Source organism: Fringilla coelebs, assembly GCF_963513975.1.
Source record: "Fringilla coelebs genome assembly, chromosome: 12".
In the NCBI taxonomy this organism is placed as follows: domain Eukaryota; kingdom Metazoa; phylum Chordata; class Aves; order Passeriformes; family Fringillidae; genus Fringilla; species Fringilla coelebs.
Genome location: NC_140038.1, coordinates 7,008,806 through 7,029,035, shown reverse-complemented (window position 1 = coordinate 7,029,035; position 20,230 = coordinate 7,008,806). Strand labels below are relative to the sequence as shown.

The window sequence follows — 20,230 nt, the reverse complement described above, 5'->3', positions numbered from 1 at the left end:
AGCTTCAGATCATTTTCAATACTAAAAAAACTCATGTAAATCAGAGTAATCTGGGCAGTTCAAATTGCAAAACTGAAAAAAAAATCTAGCTGAGCAAAGAATGGCTTTAATTTCACTGATCTCAGTCATGCTTGAAGGGAATGATGAAAAACTAACATGACTGCACCCTCCTCACAAATGCTCTTTTTTCCTCTTAGTTTAATATGGGTAATGAGATGTGATAAAAGAAACAGTGTAGTTCAACATAGAGTTTTGAAGCTAGGAAAGGTGCAAGATATCTTTCAGATATCTTGCACCTTCAGAATATTTAAATATTCCTTACATTTCACAGTGTTACTCTGACTTAAGAAGGTGCCCTTAAAAAGTATAATTAAAGCACTTGTTTCAAGTGTCTCTGACCAGCATTGAGTGAAACAAATCCTCTTGACAATGACCTGCATCCGCAAGGATTGAGTGAGAATTTTGACTGCAAGATTTGTAAGGCTTCTGTGGTTACAAAAAGCTTGCAAGCTGTTTTCCCTCTCCTCTCCATTCCTCATATGAGGTTTTTGAGGGAGACTGGAATTATTTGAGAATTCAAATTACTTGAGAATTCAAGTAATTTCCAAAGACAACAGCTTTTGAGCAGACATGAGTTTAAACCACCTTTCTAGATACTAATCTGTAGGATACACTGACAAAAGTTTGACACTGAAATACGCTTTTAACCAAGAAACTTTCTACCTTGTGACAGATTTAGTTAATAAAGTGCCTATTCACAGTGTAGTTCACTATTTTTCAGTCAACTACAGACATTTCAGCAGACAGTATCAGTGAAGCTGACATGACCAGGCAGCAACAACATCTCCTGCCCATGACACACTTGGAGGTCCTTCATAAAAGATTCCATTACTACCACATGTAATCTAACCTTGAAGCATGACACAATTAACTGCTGAAAGTTTTAAACTGTCATTAGAGCATTTAGGGTATGATGGGACAAAGCTGCTGAAACAGACACAGGCTCTAATATCCTCGTGGACTGCAGTTTGGAGTGTAGCTGCTGTCTCTCAGGTCAACGTTCCTCACAGCAACTGGGGCTGTTCTTCACTTGTTTACTGAAAGTAAAGGAAAAAATATGGCAAACTGTTGTTATGAACAAGGTTACATATTGTTCTAGCCAGTTCTACTCTTTTTGGAATAAAAGTTCTTCAGTCTGCTTCAGCACTAAATCCTTTCCCGTTACCCTCCAACAGAACATGGCTCTGCCATTTTACACAGATCAAGAACATTCAAGCAAATCCAGAGTCTACTCAACAGTTTTTAATGACACTTTCTCCAGAATCTCTTTGCCACTTCTGAATTTACCCTGTTGCAGAAATCATTAAGAAATGTCACATCGAGAGGCCACTGGCACCAACATCTCTATTTCAGCTGTGCACAGCAATAATGAGATAGGCAATGACTTACTACTACACATATAAATATATATAAATAAAAAAGACCTCCAAATCAGAGATACACCAGTGACTCATTAAATTTTTTCTTGACAGGGCTCACCAAATTCTAGCAAAATTAACTCTTACTTTTAGAAGGAAGTGCCATTGAAAGGTGAATTCTCTCCAATACTGTATCTTATCACAAGGTGATTCAAGTTTAGAAATAATTTTTATTTAAGTATGACATTCCAACTTTTCAGGTTTTTAAATATTAAAATATATTACATTTTATTATAGATTTCAAAAACGTTAAGTTTGACAAAACATTATCCATAGCTTTGGGACCACTTTGCTTTTTGTAAACATCCACCTCACCACTAAATGATGAGCTGCAAGGAGGCAGAGGGGAATAATTCTTTAGTACACTTCTTTCTCAAGCTGCATATCTTTAGAGACAGAACAACTGCTGTGCTGTATACTCATTCACAAGAACTTATACTAGAGAAATAACCATGTATAAGCACATACACATTTCCAACAGAAATCACACTACTGCAGCATGAAACTAGAATCCTTGGCCACCAGGAAACACAATAACAAGCCCATCATTTGGTAAATGTGGCATATACAGAGGAATGGCTACTCTGTACTGCACTATGCACACAGGAAGCCACAGGACACAGAGAACTACAATCCCTCCACGAAAAATATAATTTTACCGAGACTAATCCTTTTATCAATTATGAAAAAATGGAAATGAGATCATCAGAATGCTTCCTGTTTAGCTTAGGGCACATGCAAACCCAGTAAAAACCCGATTTGCACAGTTGTACAGACCACACCGTCAAAGTATCAGAAGTAAACAGGCTGCAAGAGCTCCATGTACTGACTTGAACTTTACAGTTATCTGTGTCAACATCAAAACTGAAGCAGGAGATAAGACAGCCCCAAACAAAGTGCATTTGTGTTCTGCTTTCAGAGTAAGATCCAAACCTGATGGAGTGGATGCAAGGCAACTTGGCATTGATATTATTGTTCTGTGAATACATCCTGCTTATGAATCTCTTTGAAACTCTGATACAGAAACTACTGGAACAAAAGGACTTAGATCTTGAGATGAAAGTATCTGAACTGCAGACTTAAGTAAATCTCCAGAGACATGAGCAGTTTTACCTCACCTGACATCCATATGCTCTGAGTCTGTGCAGGTATCACTGGAAACAGTGGATTAATTGTTACTTGGTAAGTCTTGACCACGGAATATCTCACAACTGCTATTTATCAGTGTCATGTAATCTGGTTGAACATGACTTTTTTTTTTTTTAATAAAGTAACTGAGTAACATTAAATATAGTTAAAAAGTGATATTTTTTAGCATTAAGACAAAATTGTGAGCACAATAAACACCAAAAGCAAAGATTTAATATACTTGCTACAACATTATATTGCTCAACTCCTGAATGAATTTATTTGCATACACCTGCCCTTACATGGAAAATGCAATGTTTATCAAAAGAGGTTACAAACTTTTACAATGTATCAACCAGTGCATTACTGTTGTCCCAGTAAGCCTAGACACACTAGTTCTGTGTCCAAGAAAACCTCTTGCAGACACAGATTTACCACTGAGGGGAGTGAAAACACCCCAACCTTTAAAACACTTCTTAAAAGATAAATTAGTGCTGGTATCATGTGCCTAACAGCTTTAGAAATGGATGTTTCATTCAAGACATACCTGTCGTTCAAGAATGACACAGGTAGCATAAAACTTCTCATATTTCTGCCCAAAAAGTGGTATTGTGGCTAGAATACCTGTGTAGCTCCCAGGTTCTACTGAGCATGACCAGAGTTCCCATCAGTAACAATCAAGATTCATCCACAAAGAACTCATTTCCTACTGCTAGCTGAGACAGTCTTGACATACTGAAGCAGAATCTAAATTCACAACTTCAACTGAAAAAGGTCTGGTATCTTACCAGTCACAGTTCAGCTTTTGTGGCTTAGGCTTAAACCTCCTGGCCAACAAACTGCCACCCACAGAACTGCAGTTCTGCATCCTGAATGATGGATGGACTGAAAGACACCAAAGTTGAAGCTCACTCTGGTGAGGTAAAGGAGTGAGCTTGTGTAAGGTAAACGAACAAAAATAAGAATCTCTGTATTTGTGAAAGCCAAGTTAATGATGATTGTTAATATCCAAACAAGTTTTCATGACAACAAAGAAATGCACTTGACCATTTACAGCAAAACAGATTTATACAATAACAACAAGTAACTTATGGCCTTGTCTACCTGCAAATGAATTCCTTCAGCAGGTACACACAATATATTGTTCAGTCATAAAAATATATATATTATCTCTTTCCTTTAACATTTAGGTATATAAATATTTTACTGAAGAACATGCATTATTTAGATAAACAGTTGCAAGAACATCCTCTGAAAACATAGGGATCTTTAGCAGTATAAAATGATTACATAAACAGCAATTAAAGTCAAGACAAACCAATACAGCAGTAAGCAGTTCATGGTGTGCTAGTCCAAAGCACCTTTTGCAACAGATTATATAATACATACACACAGAGAATGCACTGTAATGGAGCACAAACAGCATCCTTCCATCCGCGTATTCTTCAGTCTTGTTTGGAATCCAAACTTACTGATCACTTTTCTGCTCTTGTTTTCCATTCAGCTCTTGGTCAACTCTGCTTAGCAAAGAAAGTAGTTAGATTAAACTATGTTAACATAGTTTGATAGCTCATATTATTAAGAAAAAATTATTAACCTTAACAGGATAAAACAAAGCTTTTATATGGGAAAAGTTTTAGTAAGCAAATATAAAATTGAGGTTTTTATTTAATGTAGTCATGATGTTTGGGTTCTTTTAAATATCTATTTTTCTACCACCCCCTAGAAATTAATTTAAATTGTTAGGAAACCATTTAAGTAACTACAGCATTTGAAAGGAAGCATTTAAAAAGTGCAAGTCAAGTTTGACAAGTTGGCCTCTGCTCATAATAACAAATGCAAGCAGAAATACAGTACAGGTAACATGACAATACTGGCAAGCACTACCACTCTGATGAATTCATAAGCACTGAATTACCTTCTTGGCTTAATTACTATCACATTAAAGGTAACAGCACCAACTGAATTAACAAAAGTGAAGAGGGTCCTTCACTGCAATAATTTTTCTATTATGTTCTAAGACTCTTGCAATTACCCTGGAAGAATTCACCATCATGCTGATACAAGTGGGTTTGATTTTGTACCTTATTTTTTACTATCTGCCTTGGGACCAGCAAACAAAGTGCTGCTTTGCAGAAACCAGGGGATGATTGGATTGGAAGCCCTGCACAAAATGTACTTTTCCTCTTTACAGTAAGAACAAGCTACAATCTTGATAACATCTTCTGGCAAATCAGTTGTGCATGGAGGTAAATTAATTTTAAAATCAACAGCAGTTCTGAAGTGAGAGACTACCTCTAATAATCTATCTAACATACCTGTCCAGTCTCTCAAACTATAACCAGCCAGTTTTTTAAAATGGCAGAAACAGGGACAGCTCCTTTGGGCCACAAATTCATAAAAAGGAGCTGCTTTCTACCTGATTGGAGGCTCAGTATCCAATTCTGCCTGTGATCTCTGTATCTAATTTTCACTGAAGAACATATTACTTTTTACAAAAGTGATGGTAGTATAGGTGAAGTTGTCAACAGGGACACTAAAAAGTGCTTGTTCTACTGGAGATTTTTTAAATTCTCATTTAATTGGAGTAATTCCTGAAGAATGTTTAACACATGACTAAGTTTACATGTGAGCTTCCAGAAATAATTTCAATTCCTTTTACTTTGATCTCAGTGTTCCTCTACCCAATTTAGACAATAAGCCCTCCTTAATAGTTAGGCACACAAAGGAAAAGTAATTAAAAAACTATAAAGTTAGTAGCAAAATATTTCAGTCTATTTGTTAGTGAGTGAAAAAAATAACATATCCATTCAAAAAATTCATGAGTTGTGGAATAGCTTGAATAGTTAGCAGGAGACTGGATATTAAACAAAGTATTTATTAGGAAGGAACGTAGGCACTGCAAATACAAACAGCACTAAAATACTAATTTAGTTGGATCTATTCAAGTTAATAACTAAAAAGGTAGCAAATACCAAAAATACAAGGTTCAGTATTAGAACTTCTTACAGAGTTGCATCTCTGCTAATGCATAGCTACAGCTTAGCACCTAAATACAGCTCATCTCCAGAGATCAATTCCTGTTAGAAACAATGACATTTGCTTTAATGGGTTCATACAGAAGCACTACTTTTGCCTCTACAAGTTGAGAACCCATGTATCCCCTTAAAAGTGAGCATCTCACATAAAAGTGTAATAGAAACTATTTGTAAACAGCTGTCTGAACACCCAGGGTGAGTTCTTACAGATTCCATACTGCCTGCAAGTACAGTACAGTCACTGTCACGCAGCACACTACACTTGGCACTAGTGCATGTTTATATTTACAAATGCTTATTCCTTTATGCAAGCCAATCAACTGGGAGTTAGTTGCAGTGCAAATTGACTTATCTAGATGCAACCCTAATCAAAAGATGAATACCTTTTCTGTTTCTTTCTAAACTTTTCTTCTTCATACCTTGGTGAGGAAAAGTTTTATTTCAGTAAATATAATATATAAAGGCCAAAATCAACAGAAGCTGCAAACCAGTATTAGTGTCAATAGTCTGCAGAAACTTACTTTTGAAACTGACATAATTAAGAAAAAACCAGTGTACCTCCAAAATTTATTAGCATTAAACAAAAACCATTAATATTTACTTACTACAACATAACAAATGAATTCAATACGACCTCTTGTACAGTGTTAGCATTCATCAATAAAATTTAAAGCCTGTATCCCATAACGGTTTGAAGCCAAATATAATTCTCCACAGAAATCTGAGAATTAACTCTTTAAGTTAACCATGTCCAGACTTGGCAGAACAGTTAAGGGTTCATCAACACAGAGAGAAATCTTTTAAAACTCAGAATGACAGTCTGAATATTCATAACACACCCATAAAACCCCAGTCAAAAATTTCTAAAGACAGCACAAGGCTGCCTCAGCTTTGTCATGTGTTTCACTCCCACCCCATGAAAACTGTTTTTCTGTCTTACAGAGTTAAATTGTGGAACTGACAGCAGCTGGATGTCTACTGAAATAATCAGCCATCTGTAGGGGGCACGAGGCTTTGTCCAGCATGGCTGTGCCCTCAGTGCCACCTTCCCCCAGTTTGTGTCACCTATTATGATCCAAACACAGGGTTTGTGTGTCATACCCTCTAATAGTCTGTCATCAGGATTGTTAGTGTTTTCATGTCTTAAGACCCAAGTTTACTGCATTCACAAATGCTTTTGACAAAAGAATCATCATCTTGTTTGATAGGAGAATTGTGCTGATGTTAAAATGGCTATTTCTATCTGGATGGGAAGGAAAAAAAATCACACTGACGCTGTCTTCATTTCTTTACCAAAGTAGTTTAGAACTGTAGTGGGTAGGGATTCAGTATTTTCCCATCACTGCTTTTCTTTCAAATGAAAACCCAATCCAAGTGATATTTCAGCACTTAACTTGTTCCACATTTTAATTAAACGCTTTAAAAGACTTATAAATAACTTCAGTATCAACATGCCGACAATTTCTCACTCACAAGCCAGTTTAATATACACACCAAGGTGCAGAACAACTGGAATGAGACCTTTTCTAGAAGGCTTAATTCACACACCACAAAACTCAATAATTGCACAAAGCTCCACTGTGAAAAATGACTATACATTAACATTCTGGCTACTCCATTCCAAACTACCTTTAGCAATGAGGTCAAGCATGGACACTCCTCTGAGAGAGCAATAATCTCAGTCAAGTCATTATGTGCCAAGTGCTACATTCAAACCAAACACTGATTACAACATCCTAGACCATGATCAATGCAGAAGATGTTGGAATAAGGAAACGTACTGTTTTATGCATTCTGGGATGCCAACGTATTCCATGGGGATGAGTTCAGCTAGTTCTGCCAGGGTAAAGACATACCTAATTTTTTGGCTGAATTTTGAGCTGTGGAAGAACAAATGCAGGGTACAGTTACAACTCTAAACATTTTTCACTAGGTCAATATTAAAACAGTCTTTTAAGTTCAAAGCAAACAGTTGTCAGAATTATTTATGAAAAAGCTTCCAGAGCATTACCTAATAAAAGGTTTTGTGATGGCCAGGAGAGTTCTGATGAACCAGGAAGGATGAACTATGATCAATGATTTCAGATTTTTCCTTAACCTGAAGGATTTAAACAATGGATAATTACTAGAACAAAAAGGCAGCATGACCAGGGGTTTTGGAATATGTAAGAAGTCTGTTTTTAGAAGCACAACTGTCACATAAACAAAGTATTCTGACATCCCATTATTAGAAGTCAACCTCCATCAGAGGGGAAAAATACTATACAACTGTAAAATAAAAACTAAAGATTCAGTATCAGTTTGACAAGGAAGTAATAGTCCAAGGAGATGCTCCTTTGAATTTCTTTACAGACCTAATGATAAAGTGGTTCACAAAGAACCTCTCTTTTTAACCTGATGCTACTACATTAAGTTGTAAGGATATTCTACAGGTTAACAGTATTCAGTATTCTAAGAGTACTATTTTCACTAAAAAAACACCCTGACAACAAGAGCAACAAAAAGCATACACAAAACCTCCAACTAACCAAAAAAATCCACCCCACAAGACTACACAGGCATGTTTGTAGCATCATCCCACATTGCCTAGCTTAGGAAGAGGTTTTTGATACACCAATTTCTTTCACCAAATCTTAACCAGAAGGGATCAGACACCACATCAAACAGCAGTTTTTCCTAAATATGTCTATCTCTGGGCATGTGAATATTGTAAGAAAATATTGCAGAGCTTCTTACCTTCTATCAATTTGTTGGTAACATTTCCTAAGCCAGCCTAAACTTGGCATTTTTCTCCGTGTTGTTGCACCATTCAGGTAAACTATCATATAGTTCTCTGCTACTAACAGTTCTAAAGTGCCAATTACATACCTGGAGAGACAAGCAAAGAGAACTTTAATATCCACAATCTTCATCTGAAAGTTACTCCAAGTAGTACTCAGATATATTAAAAACAACAAAAACCTCAGAAAGGCAGAGGATGACTCACTTAAATAGATTGTCCATTAGGTATCTGTAGTTAGGCTGGCTGCTCTCAGGCATGAAGCAAACAGCAAACACAACAATGGCATTTAACCCATCACCATAATAACCTAAAAAGAAATAAGCAACAGTAGTGACAAAGGTGACAATACACTGACAACGTTTACACAAAGTCAAGCACATTCAGTAAGCTTTTTCATGATTTACCTTAAAGAGATGTACACACATCCATATGGACACATTCATACAGTTACAGAAAACATCAAGGTATCTTTTTCAAGTTTGTCTACTTCTAAAGCAACAGCGGAAGCTGATGTTAATTGAACACTGTATCTATAACCAACATTCCAGTGTAGAACCTCAGTACATTTAGTAATATCTTGTGTTCTTAAAGTTTAATCAACTTTTCTCCCAACCTAAACGTCACAGACTGTGGAAAGAGCCATGAATTGATTTCTGCCTTACTAGATCGATAGTTAATGTTTTCAATAGTCTAGAGACCAAAAAATTAGGTAGCAGCAACACTGTAGGATAGAGGAAATATATCATATTAATAGGTGCATTTTAGTACATGCAACCATGTGTACATTTCTGAATTTTAGTTTAATAGAGAAAAAAAAGATTTTATCACCCGTGTCTTAACACTGCAACAAATGAATTACCACAAGACTTTATGCCCAAAGTTCCTCCTCTGCCTCCCCAACTCAGCTTAAAGAAGCAGTTGCCCAGAGCATGTCACCAATCCTTACCACCATGACTGATAACTTTTTTGTATGGTTCAATTGCCTTCATGTCCACCCTGTGGTCCTGTTCTCCGATCCGAAACATTCGCCAGCGGCGACCATCATCCTTCTCCTCTGCCTCAGTGTACTCAGCCAGGGAGCCTTTCCTAATGACATCAGTAGTTTTTGGTTTTGGAAGGTCATCTGCCAAAATGAGAACATGTTGAAGACCCATTGTGAATACCATGCATAGTGACAATCAGCTACAACACAAGTTAACCACTTTGCTATCTAATCTATTTTGGTATTCTTCAGCCAGTCAGACACACCAGCTGATGTCATGGATATTTTCATTAACATACTCATGTTGGCAGTTATCTGTTGACTCTAAATTTTCTCTATTACAAGTATGTGAAAAATTTCCATTCATGGAGAAGCCTAATTAATTGTAGGCTTTCCGAACACAGAGCTCAATGAATTTCACCAAAATAGACAAAGTGGTTAACTCCAATTACAGAGAATTACAGAGGCTGATCACAGATTTACATGAAGCATGATTTAAAACACTGAGATACCTTGCAAGCAGACATGCAGACAAATCTATTGGAAATTAAATCTAATTCACGTGTGCAATCAAAATAGATGAAATTTGTGCTGACAGGAATCTGTAAGATAATTTGCTCCAATGAAATGATGATTCTTGACTTTGTTGCATGGACCTTACCCAAAGCGAGAAAAACCTACTGCAAGTTAGTTGTCTGTTCCCGAAACAAAGCTGTTAATTGAAACTATCCTTCCAGGAAAATGAAGGCAGCAGCATTAAAGGAAGAAAAGACAGAAACCCTTTTCAGCCACTTTTAAAAACAAGACACAAACATCTGGAACATTTCCATCGCATCACTGCAAAAGCAACCACAAACACCAATTCTCCTTTAAAACAGTGAAAATCCTTTTACAAATTTAAACACACAGTCTCTGTTAAGAAAACTTCCACTGCAATATGCCTTTAGCTATTTAAAAACCAAAACCACCCCCTTATTCTCAAGAGTGTTTTTTTCTCCACAGGTAGTGTTTCAAACATAGCAGTGAAAAGAGAACTTCTGTTTATTCAGGAACTTAAATTATTTTATTTTCAGGATGAAAAAATAATAATTGAGTTTACATATTTACTTATTAGAGACATTCCTAAACCATGAAGTTTACAGATGTTAGAGACTCCGACAATTTGCCCAACACAACTGTTCTTGCATTCCATAAAGAGGGCTTTAAGACATCATTAAACTCCAAGTTTAAAATTTGTGCTTTAAGTCCTACAAAAAATGTTTATCTCAAATAAAATTCGTTAGAATCTCCAGCTTTTGCCTGTAAGATATAAGACCTATTAATATCTTAAAACTGAGATCATGACTAGTGTGGCTACAGCTACTTTAAATTCCTATGAAGTCATTTCATAGTTCCTTGACATAAAATAGAGGCTCTTCTACTGCCTCTAGTCAGTCTGGAAATATGCATACTCTAAGGCTACTGAGCTTTTGCCATTGCCACCACAAGAAAATTTGAAATCAGGTATTACTTAGTATTTTTAAAAATACTATTCAGTCCTCCTTAAATTGAAATTCATCCATTTCTGAGTAGCTAATCTATATCCTTTTGTTTGGCTGCCTCCATTTAAAACTAATTTCTAACACATGTAAAATACCTTGCGTACTTTTTTCTGTTGGGTGGCTTTTAAAAACTTACTGCAATCCAGGATTTTCCATAACTTCAAGTCTTATAGATGCATATGTAGATGATCTTCACCTAAGTTTACCTGCAGTTACAGCTAGTAACTGTTTGCCTGCTTACTGATCAGGTGAGGTCTGATTTGCTCTTTAAAAAGTCACTGCATCTATTTCTAATTCCTAATATAATCACTCTCTTTGTATTTCTCCTCTTGCACTATTAAATCATAGCTATTTCTTACTAGAGAAACAGTCAACCTGCACATAAGAAAATATTTTAGAGCATCAGACAATAGAACAAAAATACTCACCTTCCCATTCAAATTCATTGCTATTTTCTGAAGGAGTATCTAAATCATCCAAATCAATCTCTCCACTCTCATCCAAGTCATCAGACAAAACAGATTCCCCACTGGGATCCAAAGTTAAGCTAATATCTGGAGCCATTAGTTTCTTCCTGAATTTGGTTCCATTACCCTCTGTATCTAAAGAAAGCAAATTATTTATTTTCAAATCTCAAGCAAGTTTAGATAATCATATTACCAAGACAGAAGAGCAAAGTTCTTTCTCATAATGCATTATAAATTAAGGCCCATAATTTAAACAAGCTATCTTTGGATTAAGACTTTAACAAGGGATGGAAAGAACAGCAGGTAAAAGTTATCAAGTTACCCATTGCACACATTGCAGTCTGAGCAGGGTGGCAGACACTACTACCCCTGCCTGCTGCATCCAAGTGTCCCAGGAGCTGCTCCAGATATTACACTGAATAAATCTTGCAAATAATACAACAGAATAATGTCCCTAGCACTTGCTTTTGTTAGGCTTCACTGACATCATGAACATCTTTTATATACCAGCTGGAAAAAAAAAAAACCTGACAGACAACAGGGAGGACCTAAAATTAAACAATCTGTTCTGTGAATACACAGAGTGCTTTGAGGTACAAGGCAAATATTGGCATGATTTAGACAAGAGTTGAAAGCAAGGAATAAAATCAATTACCAATTCAGCACTGGAAATGCTGCCAGTAAAGCAGACAGACAAAATCCAAACAAATTTTAAATGTAAAAACCTCCAATACTCCAGTCAATGAAACAAAACCAAACAAACAAAACAAACAAACAAAAACCCAAAACCCCCAAAACAAGCAATAAAATCTCCCCACTCCAAGGAGCTTTAAAGCAGCCATTTAAGTAGGAAGTAGTCAGCTGGATTGGAGTGGAATGTTCTTACCAGCTTCATTTTCTGTTCCAACTGCAGCCAATGCATCAGATTCAACAGGATCATCCTCTGGCAGGGGCCTGGGACACAAAGAAATTTTTGTTACAAACCTGCTTTGACTTTTTTTTTAATGCCATATATTAAGACTTACATATTTCTACAAAAACTCACTGTAAAGCTAGTACTGAATTTACTTGTAGCCTAAGTTCAAGCTTTCAGTTAATAAACACCAAGGCAGCAGAAAATTCCTTTACAGCATTCAAGTGGCCATCCCATCCTGTGACAAATACCAAAACACTGACTACTACCAGTGTGTCATCCTTAAGAAAACTTGTCATATTCCTGCTTGACAAAATTTGACAGAAAATAAATTACAGAAGTAGTTTAGTCATGTTATCAATCAGCATCTAGAGCTGATTTAATTTTTTTGTAGGCCTGAGCATCAGTAGCAGCATTAACTTTTTTAAGACTTTCCTCAGAATTTTGCATAATGAAATATTTGGGTCATGAGGCACTAGGAGTAATATGCAAACAATGTAGTTGCAAAATATTTTCACAGGAAATAAACAAAGCCAAGCTTACAAATCTTCATTTTAGAAACACTGGAAATGTCAACAGTGGCAATCCTGAAGAAATATGCCACAAAACCATTTCAAAACTGCTTTATTAATGGAAATCACTTCAACTGCTCTATTAATGGAAATCATTCACTAATTACTGAGTATTAGTTCAAGAGGAAGACCAAGAGGTAGCTTATTGCTGATGTTATGTGTTTGATCCAAATTACTTTAAAAAAGAATTCAAAACCTTGGAAAATCTTCATCTTGCCACTCTTCCTTAAACTCAACCCCTTCCATTCTCCAGCGAACTTCAATTGCTAACAGAGACTCCTGATCAGGCAGAACCTCTGGTCTTCAGCACAATGGGCTAAAGAGAAGCTGCAGGAACATAACAGAAGGTGTTAGTTCAATACTGTGGTAATTCCCATACTTGCAACACATCCTTTAACTTATCATCTAGTTGAGGTATTATGCAGAATAAAAACAAAACAATACAGGGAAAAGTTTTTTTTTTTGTTTCTATTTTACTTTTTTTTTTCCCATACACAACTCCTTGTGGAATGGTTGAACATACAATAATTTAGGTTGGAAGGGATTTAATGCAGTCAAGGAGGATCAACCCCTCAGTTAAAATTAAGGCCTTGAGCAACCTGTTTTATCATTTATGACTACACCAGTTCACTCCAAAATGTAAGAAACCTGACATATGCCTAGATTCTGTAGGAGATAATTAATTAAGTGTCTATTTTGAGAAAAAGTCCAGACAGTCAGATCTCAACTACAAGCCATTTAAAAAGAAAAAAAAAAACCCAAACAACCCAAACACTTTACAGATAACTATTTAAGACAGTGTTTTTGGAGAACTCACCCTATGACGTGCAAGTAAAGCTGTAGTTTTTCAGGCTCACCCATCACCAGCAATGAGGAATCCCCAAAAACAGAACACGGTAAACCATTCTGCTGACATAAAAGTCCAAACCAGTTGAAGATCTTGGCTGTATTGGCTCTAAAGATTGGCAGAAACAGGTAAACTTATCAATGAAGCTATTAAGAAAACCAACATCCATCAAAACAAGAAACCATGGTATTTTGCAATCAACCAATCAACACAGAACAGCAGTAAGGACAAAGTTTGAATGTAACCAATACTGCTTATTAACCCAGAGGTATATATTATTTACATGGCTGAAAACCAAATTACACTTACTGTTCTGCAGGACCAGCTGTCCTTTCATGACAAATCAAATTTTTTCTTCTCCTGACCTGATTTTAAAGTGTCCTGCAATGCTTAAAGCTACACTATGCAAATTGATTAATAAAGAAAAATTAAGTGATCTTTTTGTAAAACTGCAGTGCTACGAATTAAACACTAATGATCTCAAGTTAAGCCTGTTTTACTGATGTTTCTCTGCTTCCCTCACACAGAAAATTTAAATAACATTTCTAGAAGGTAGGAACCTAGCTCCTCTTCGGGGCCAGACTCTCCCTGTTTGAGACATTCAGCATCTGCACCTCTCAGCTGTTGTTCTTCAGCTGTGTGAAGAAGTTGCCCCAGCCAGTGCCCTCCCAACTCTCCCTGTCTGTCCTGACTAAAGCACTGCTTGGAAACAAGTCCTGCCTCTCACCAAGCTGATGATGTTCTCAGCATACAAGGTGTGAACACTCCTGGCCACCAACCTGCTGGCTGCAACAGTGGGTTTTAAATATTTGCTCAGAGGGAAGATCCCATTTGGATCAGCAGTAACAGTGAATGCGTGCAAAGCTCTCTATGCATTTGTTTCAGGACACTGGGATGAAGCCCAAGGAATTTCCCCAGGGGCCCTCAGCAGTCAGGAGAAGGCAGTGGTTACCAGCAGCATGGAATAAACCAGCTGTTGCAAATATGCAGGTGACTATAAACCAAGTTTCCCAAACCTGAAGATGGCCCTCCAGATTTAACCACTTGCAAGTTTGCAAAATGGCACCTTGCAAGGACTATAGTTAATAACAGATCAATTGTCTCCTTTAACTCCCTTCTCTCAGCATCAAAGCACAGAAAAGTCCGACAGCTAAAAGAGAAAACTTCTGAAAACTCTTGCTTTCCTCCCGAGGATACTGCTTTAAACTCCACATCCAGAGCTACAGAAGGGTCTATATTAATGCACCACTCAAACTTATTTAAAGGCAAACACTAACTTCTCAAAGCAATCCCAAAGAATTTATACCCTGCCCAGATAGTCCTTTGTAAGACTTAAAGCTGCATACATGTCAACCAGAAATAATCAACCACTATTTAGCGTATTGCGTTAGTAGCAGGAAATCAGGAGGAACCAAGACAAAAGGCACTAGAAAGCAACTCTTGACTTCCGCGACACGGCTCCGTACTGCGCGTTCGCTACGGCTGCAGCGCAACAGCCGCGCTACGCGAAACCTGCGGGGCGGGGCAGGGCAGGGCAAGGGATTTTCCCCTCGGAGATTTACGCGTTCACAGCCCTTCCCTGTGCGGCGGCAGCGGCGCGGAGGGCGCGGCCGAGCGGGGCCGAGGAGTTGCCCGACCGCGGGGTCCCTGCTCAGCGCCGCCGCCGCCCCAGCCAGGCCACAGCGCTGAATCCGCCGCCCCCTGCGCACCTGCGGTCGGGCCGCGGCCCCACCTCGCCCCGCGCCGCGCCCGCCCCGCGCAGCCCGGCCCCGGCTCGCAGCTCCCGGCCCTTCCGCCCCTCCGCGGCCGTACCTGGCGGGACCGGGGCCGGGCCGCGCTCGGGGCCGCGCTGCGCTGCGCGCCCGCGCTCACCCGGAACCGCATCCGCCACCCGAGTCACGTGACAGCCCCGGCCGCGCGGGGGCTCGGACACTCGCGCGCATGCGTGAGCAGCACGGGGCGGGGCTCGCGCCGCCGTGAGGGCGGGCAGGGGCGCAGCGCCTCAGAGCGGCCGCCGTGAGGGCTGGACCAGAGGGAGCCCCGAGAGAGGCTCCCGGTCGCCCTAAGAGTCACCTCGCGTGCCCGATAGCGTTGTCCAAACGCTCCTGGAACTCTGTCAGCCTTGCTGCTGTGAGCACTGCCTTGGGGAGGCCGTTCAGTGCACGGCCACCCTCTGGGTGAAAGCTTTTTCCTGCCCCAGCCGTTCCCTCGGGCCCTGTCCCCGGCCACAGAGCAGAGATCGATGCCTGGCCCTGTGCTGTCCCTCGGGAGCGAGCTGCAGCCCGAGTGAGCTCGCCCGTCAGTCTCCAGGCTGAGCTGGCCAAGTGCCCTCGGCCGCCCCTGCTGTGCTGAGGGGACGGCGCCGGGCCGAGGGGCGCTGCCACCGCCCGGGAGCGCGGCGGGGACGGGCCATGCACCGGGCCGCCCTCAGCTGCCGGTGATTAATGCTAATTACCTGCTGTCCCTGCGCTCGGTACCGCCCTCCGCCACTGCCCGTGCCGCTTGTCGCAGGACTGACCCGAGAGCTCGAGTCCTGGGTCGCCCCCCGCGGAACGCGGGATGGAGAAAGTCAAATCCGCTCGCGGAGCTGTGCGTGCAGGGCTGGAGTGCCGTGCCTCATGCTTCGGGAGCCCAAGAAGGTGTGACATGAGCGTCAAAAGCACGAGGGGAACCTCCTGCATGAGGGAAAAGAGCACAGGTAATATTAACACTAACACAGCGGTAGCCGAAATACCGAGGAAAACCTCAGAATCGCTGCACCATGTGCAGCTACAATTTCACCTGTATAAATACAGCATCTGAAACACAGACCTTCATCACAGTAAAATCATGGGAAGGTAGATAAATCTAATTTATTTTATCTCTTCCACGTTCCAAATTATAATAGTGCTAGGTTTAGAACTAGAATTAAAGTTTTGCCTAAGGTTTAGAACTTTCTGCTAACACATAATTTACAGACAGCTACCGACTTGATCACAGCTGATCTGTTGCCCAATAGACACAAAAATAGCAGCAAAATTTGTTTTATTGTAGGGTGCTAAATGAACTGAATGAATGTGACTGATATGCAGAAGCGTAGAAGGAATTAAAAAGGGATATAAGGGCACAAAAATGCATGGAGGAAAATGGGAGAAAGAAAAATTCCACTAAAGAAAAAGCAAGCACCACCAACCAGCAAATAAAAAAATTATAAATAACAGGGGAAAAAGCACAATCATGAAGGTACATTAATTAGAATATTGAAAATACATTCATAAAGAACTAGTATCATGCACAGCAGATGGTCTGAGGGCTGTGTACATTATCATATATAAGTTACAAATATAAAGGTAGAGCTAGCTTAAGTATAAAGAAATTACGTTTTAAGAAAAATTGTCATATTAAATACTTTCAGTACTTTTTAAAATGTGCTTCCGTTGCTGATAAACTGAAAAGTGTATTCAAAATGCAGAAATATCATCTGCAGGACTCCAGTGCCAAACTCAGGTCACAAAGTCGTGTAATTTCCCATCTCTTACACCGGGTGGCACAAGATAGCTGGAAATCCATCAAGTGTTGAAATTGAACCGAGAAAATAAGCAAACAAAAGGTCAGAGCCAACTACTGGGGAATGTTGAATAATTATATTTTTAAACATCAAATAATTGCAAATATAAGCAGTTTCTGACATGAAAATATTACCAAAGAGAACAGGCTTGAGGGAATAAGGCTCTGTTGTATGCATTTTGTCCTGTGCGTGGGGAAAAATCAACTGTTACACAATTTGGGGTCTGACATAATTGACAATTAACCTTTAAATAGAAATTGGTCATCAAAAATAGCAGAATACAAAACATTCCCCTTTTTTATAGTCCTTTCACATTTTACATATTAGAAAAATATTTTCTAGTAATCTAAAATACCCCCATCAGCTAGATGGGAAATGTCTCCCTTTCAAGTGGTTCAAGCAACAGCTCAGAAATGTTTGGAACTTGAAAACATTAATTTGAAAGTCTGTCCCAGTGGGGGTGGATGTGGAGACTGCATTTGTGCAGAATTCCTCCTTGCCATTTTCCCTATACAGGAGATCCAGATACTTTAGTGTGGGTTTTTGCAGCTTTATTTTGCCCTTTTTTTGATGGTAAGGTTTTTGGGTTTTAGTTTACTTTGCTTCTATAGTCCATAAAAATAATTTGGCTCCTGCCTTGGACAACGGTGATAGGAAATGACAAGATCAACATGTTAGCAGCTTTCAGATACATGGATAAGAGGTAGGTGGTGTATAATATTCTGCTTCCCTTCTGATATTTCTGTCATCTCCTCTTTAAAGCCATTCTGTTGCGCTCAGTTGTCCCACTGCAATGACAGCTGAGTTTCAGAGCCTTTGGATATCATGAGGTAAGTTACTGATCCAAAAGTCTGTGTCCCTGTGTTCTCTCTTCCCAAGCTTCCTGAGCTGCCTCAGGTACAGCTCAGGATGCTGTAGTGGATTCGTTTATAAGCACATTTTCACTTCACATCCCCTAACACACCCCTCTGGTGTTTTGTATTTTCCATCTCTGGACAAATGCACGGTTGTTGAAAATAAGCCAAGTTCTAAGCCAGGTCTACATGAACAATTTGTGTTTGAATTTCAGCTGCAGAAGTACAAAAATAGAATATGCATCCTTCTAAGAGTCAAACAAAATCCCACACATTTGCTATTTCAAGGATGTAGCTGTTACCTACATACAACCTACTGATCCACTCTGTGTATGATTTTCAGGGGGTTTTATATATTTTTCTCAATCAGAGAGCATCACAGTGTGTTGGCTACAAACAGCCATACTGGTGTGAGAGGAAAAAAAAAGCCAGCTTGCTACCCATGAGAAACTTCCTGTCTGTGTTTTTTGAAGGGAGGGGATGTATAATGATTGCTTTGTTTACAGAATTTGTTAATGTCTTTAAATAACATTTCTGTATTGCAAGTGAAAGGTACTAAATACATGACTGTTCATATCATATTTGCTAACTTCTATGCCCTCAAGAAAAGTGAATATTAATCCTGAATTTCATTTTGGCTGAAAATTGGGGAACGTATTAATTGTGGGAATAATGCATAAAAATAAAAGCAATAGATCTCTTGCATCTCCTTCCAGGCAGGTACCACTAGATAATTCCAGTACAGCAGTAGAATTGCAGACCAATGTGTGGTTGTATACCATTAATTCAACAGTCCTAAATTTGTGCTGGGAAGTGTGCCTGTCTCAGAAAAGGGAAATAGTTAGATACAGATAACTTTTGTTTTCTGAGGTTATTTTCTCTATATTTATTTTTGACGTGGTAAACATTCTTACCTTCCTGTACGTTATAAGAAAATGTCTGATCTTTGCCATTTGCAGTATTAAAGTCTACAATAATGCTGTGTTAATATAATTTTTATCACATTGTGGTCTAAATCCAGTATCAATTGTGAATGACACACCAGAAAAACATTAAGCATCAAAAAATCTGCAGGTTCCTTGATACGAAACAGTTGAGTTCTGAATTTGTGTTTCTGTGTGCTGTGATGGTCAGGCTGTAATTCCTACCGGCATGCAGGATGCATTCAGTTCAGCTCGCTTCTGACAGCTCCTGCAAAGAAACACAGAACACATGAAGTGCCCTGTTACATGGACAGAAGATATCTTTGCTGCTTGAGCTTGAGGGGAAAACTGGGTACAATTATATATTCTTTTAATTATTCATGACTTGGGTCTGAAGTGAATGTGTATACATTTTTCACTTATTCACTTTATAAAATTCAAAACTAAGCCCAGGAGCAGTTTTATTCTTGGCAGCATGACAAGTTTCCTTTCCTCAACGAACCAGTCAAAGGAATTGTTCCTCAGAGAGTTTGTCATTCTCACATATCCCAGAGAGGCAGGAGGGAAGCTGGCATTCATTACGCCCCTAGTCACACATGTGTGTGTGCTCTCTCTCCTTCTCCCTCTCTGACTGTGACAACAAGCCCATCTCAGAGGACTGTGTTTATCTCTAGCATGTGGTTTCATTTGTGTAGCTGATTTGCAGTGCATTAATCTAGAAGGCATTGCTCAGTTCTGGGAAGGATGATGCATCCATCCAGATTCTGCTTACTCCCCCCTCTACCCCTGATGCAGCTCAGTTCAGAGAGAGGGAATTTGTGCTGTTTTGCAGAGCAACTACAGCTAAAGCAGCTCAGAAGCCAAAAGCTGATGTAAACACACACCAGGAAATTGTTTTGATCTGGCCTATCAGGCTGCTGGCAATGCACTGTGCTTCCTTGGGAGACATGCAAATTTATGGGACACAACTTGACATGATTAAGGCAATGCATACAGAATAGGTAATTGCCCTTTGGCAAGAGAATTATGTCAAGAGCCAATGATTCTTTACATTCTTGGCAGAGCAGGTAGGATCATGAAATTAGGGGCCTCTTGGAGATTTATTATAATTTAGGTGTTGCATTGGGTATTTTTTAAACTATGTTTTCCCAACTTTTA

At 39.1% G+C, this 20,230-nt stretch overlaps 1 protein-coding gene across 2 annotated transcripts; it reads right to left on the bottom strand.

The window, feature by feature from the left end:
• Nucleotides 1–873: 873 nt before the first annotated feature.
• BNIP2 (BCL2 interacting protein 2) lies at nucleotides 874–15,656 on the bottom strand. Of its 2 annotated transcripts, XM_084214063.1 has the most exons (12): nucleotides 15,561–15,656; nucleotides 13,719–13,856; nucleotides 13,098–13,228; nucleotides 12,303–12,370; nucleotides 11,378–11,551; nucleotides 9,373–9,549; nucleotides 8,631–8,733; nucleotides 8,381–8,512; nucleotides 7,656–7,742; nucleotides 7,426–7,524; nucleotides 6,028–6,063; nucleotides 874–4,123 (listed from the first exon to the last, which is right to left on the bottom strand). In XM_084214063.1, the coding sequence occupies exons 3-12, from the start codon at nucleotides 13,145–13,147 to the stop codon at nucleotides 4,075–4,077; spliced, it is 975 nt and encodes a 324-aa protein (XP_084070189.1). In that variant the 5' UTR covers nucleotides 13,148–13,228; nucleotides 13,719–13,856; nucleotides 15,561–15,656; the 3' UTR covers nucleotides 874–4,074. The 2 variants fall into 2 exon arrangements, with proteins under 2 accessions (XP_084070189.1, XP_084070190.1); XM_084214064.1 differs by lacking the exon at nucleotides 6,028–6,063.
• Nucleotides 15,657–20,230: the final 4,574 nt, after the last annotated feature.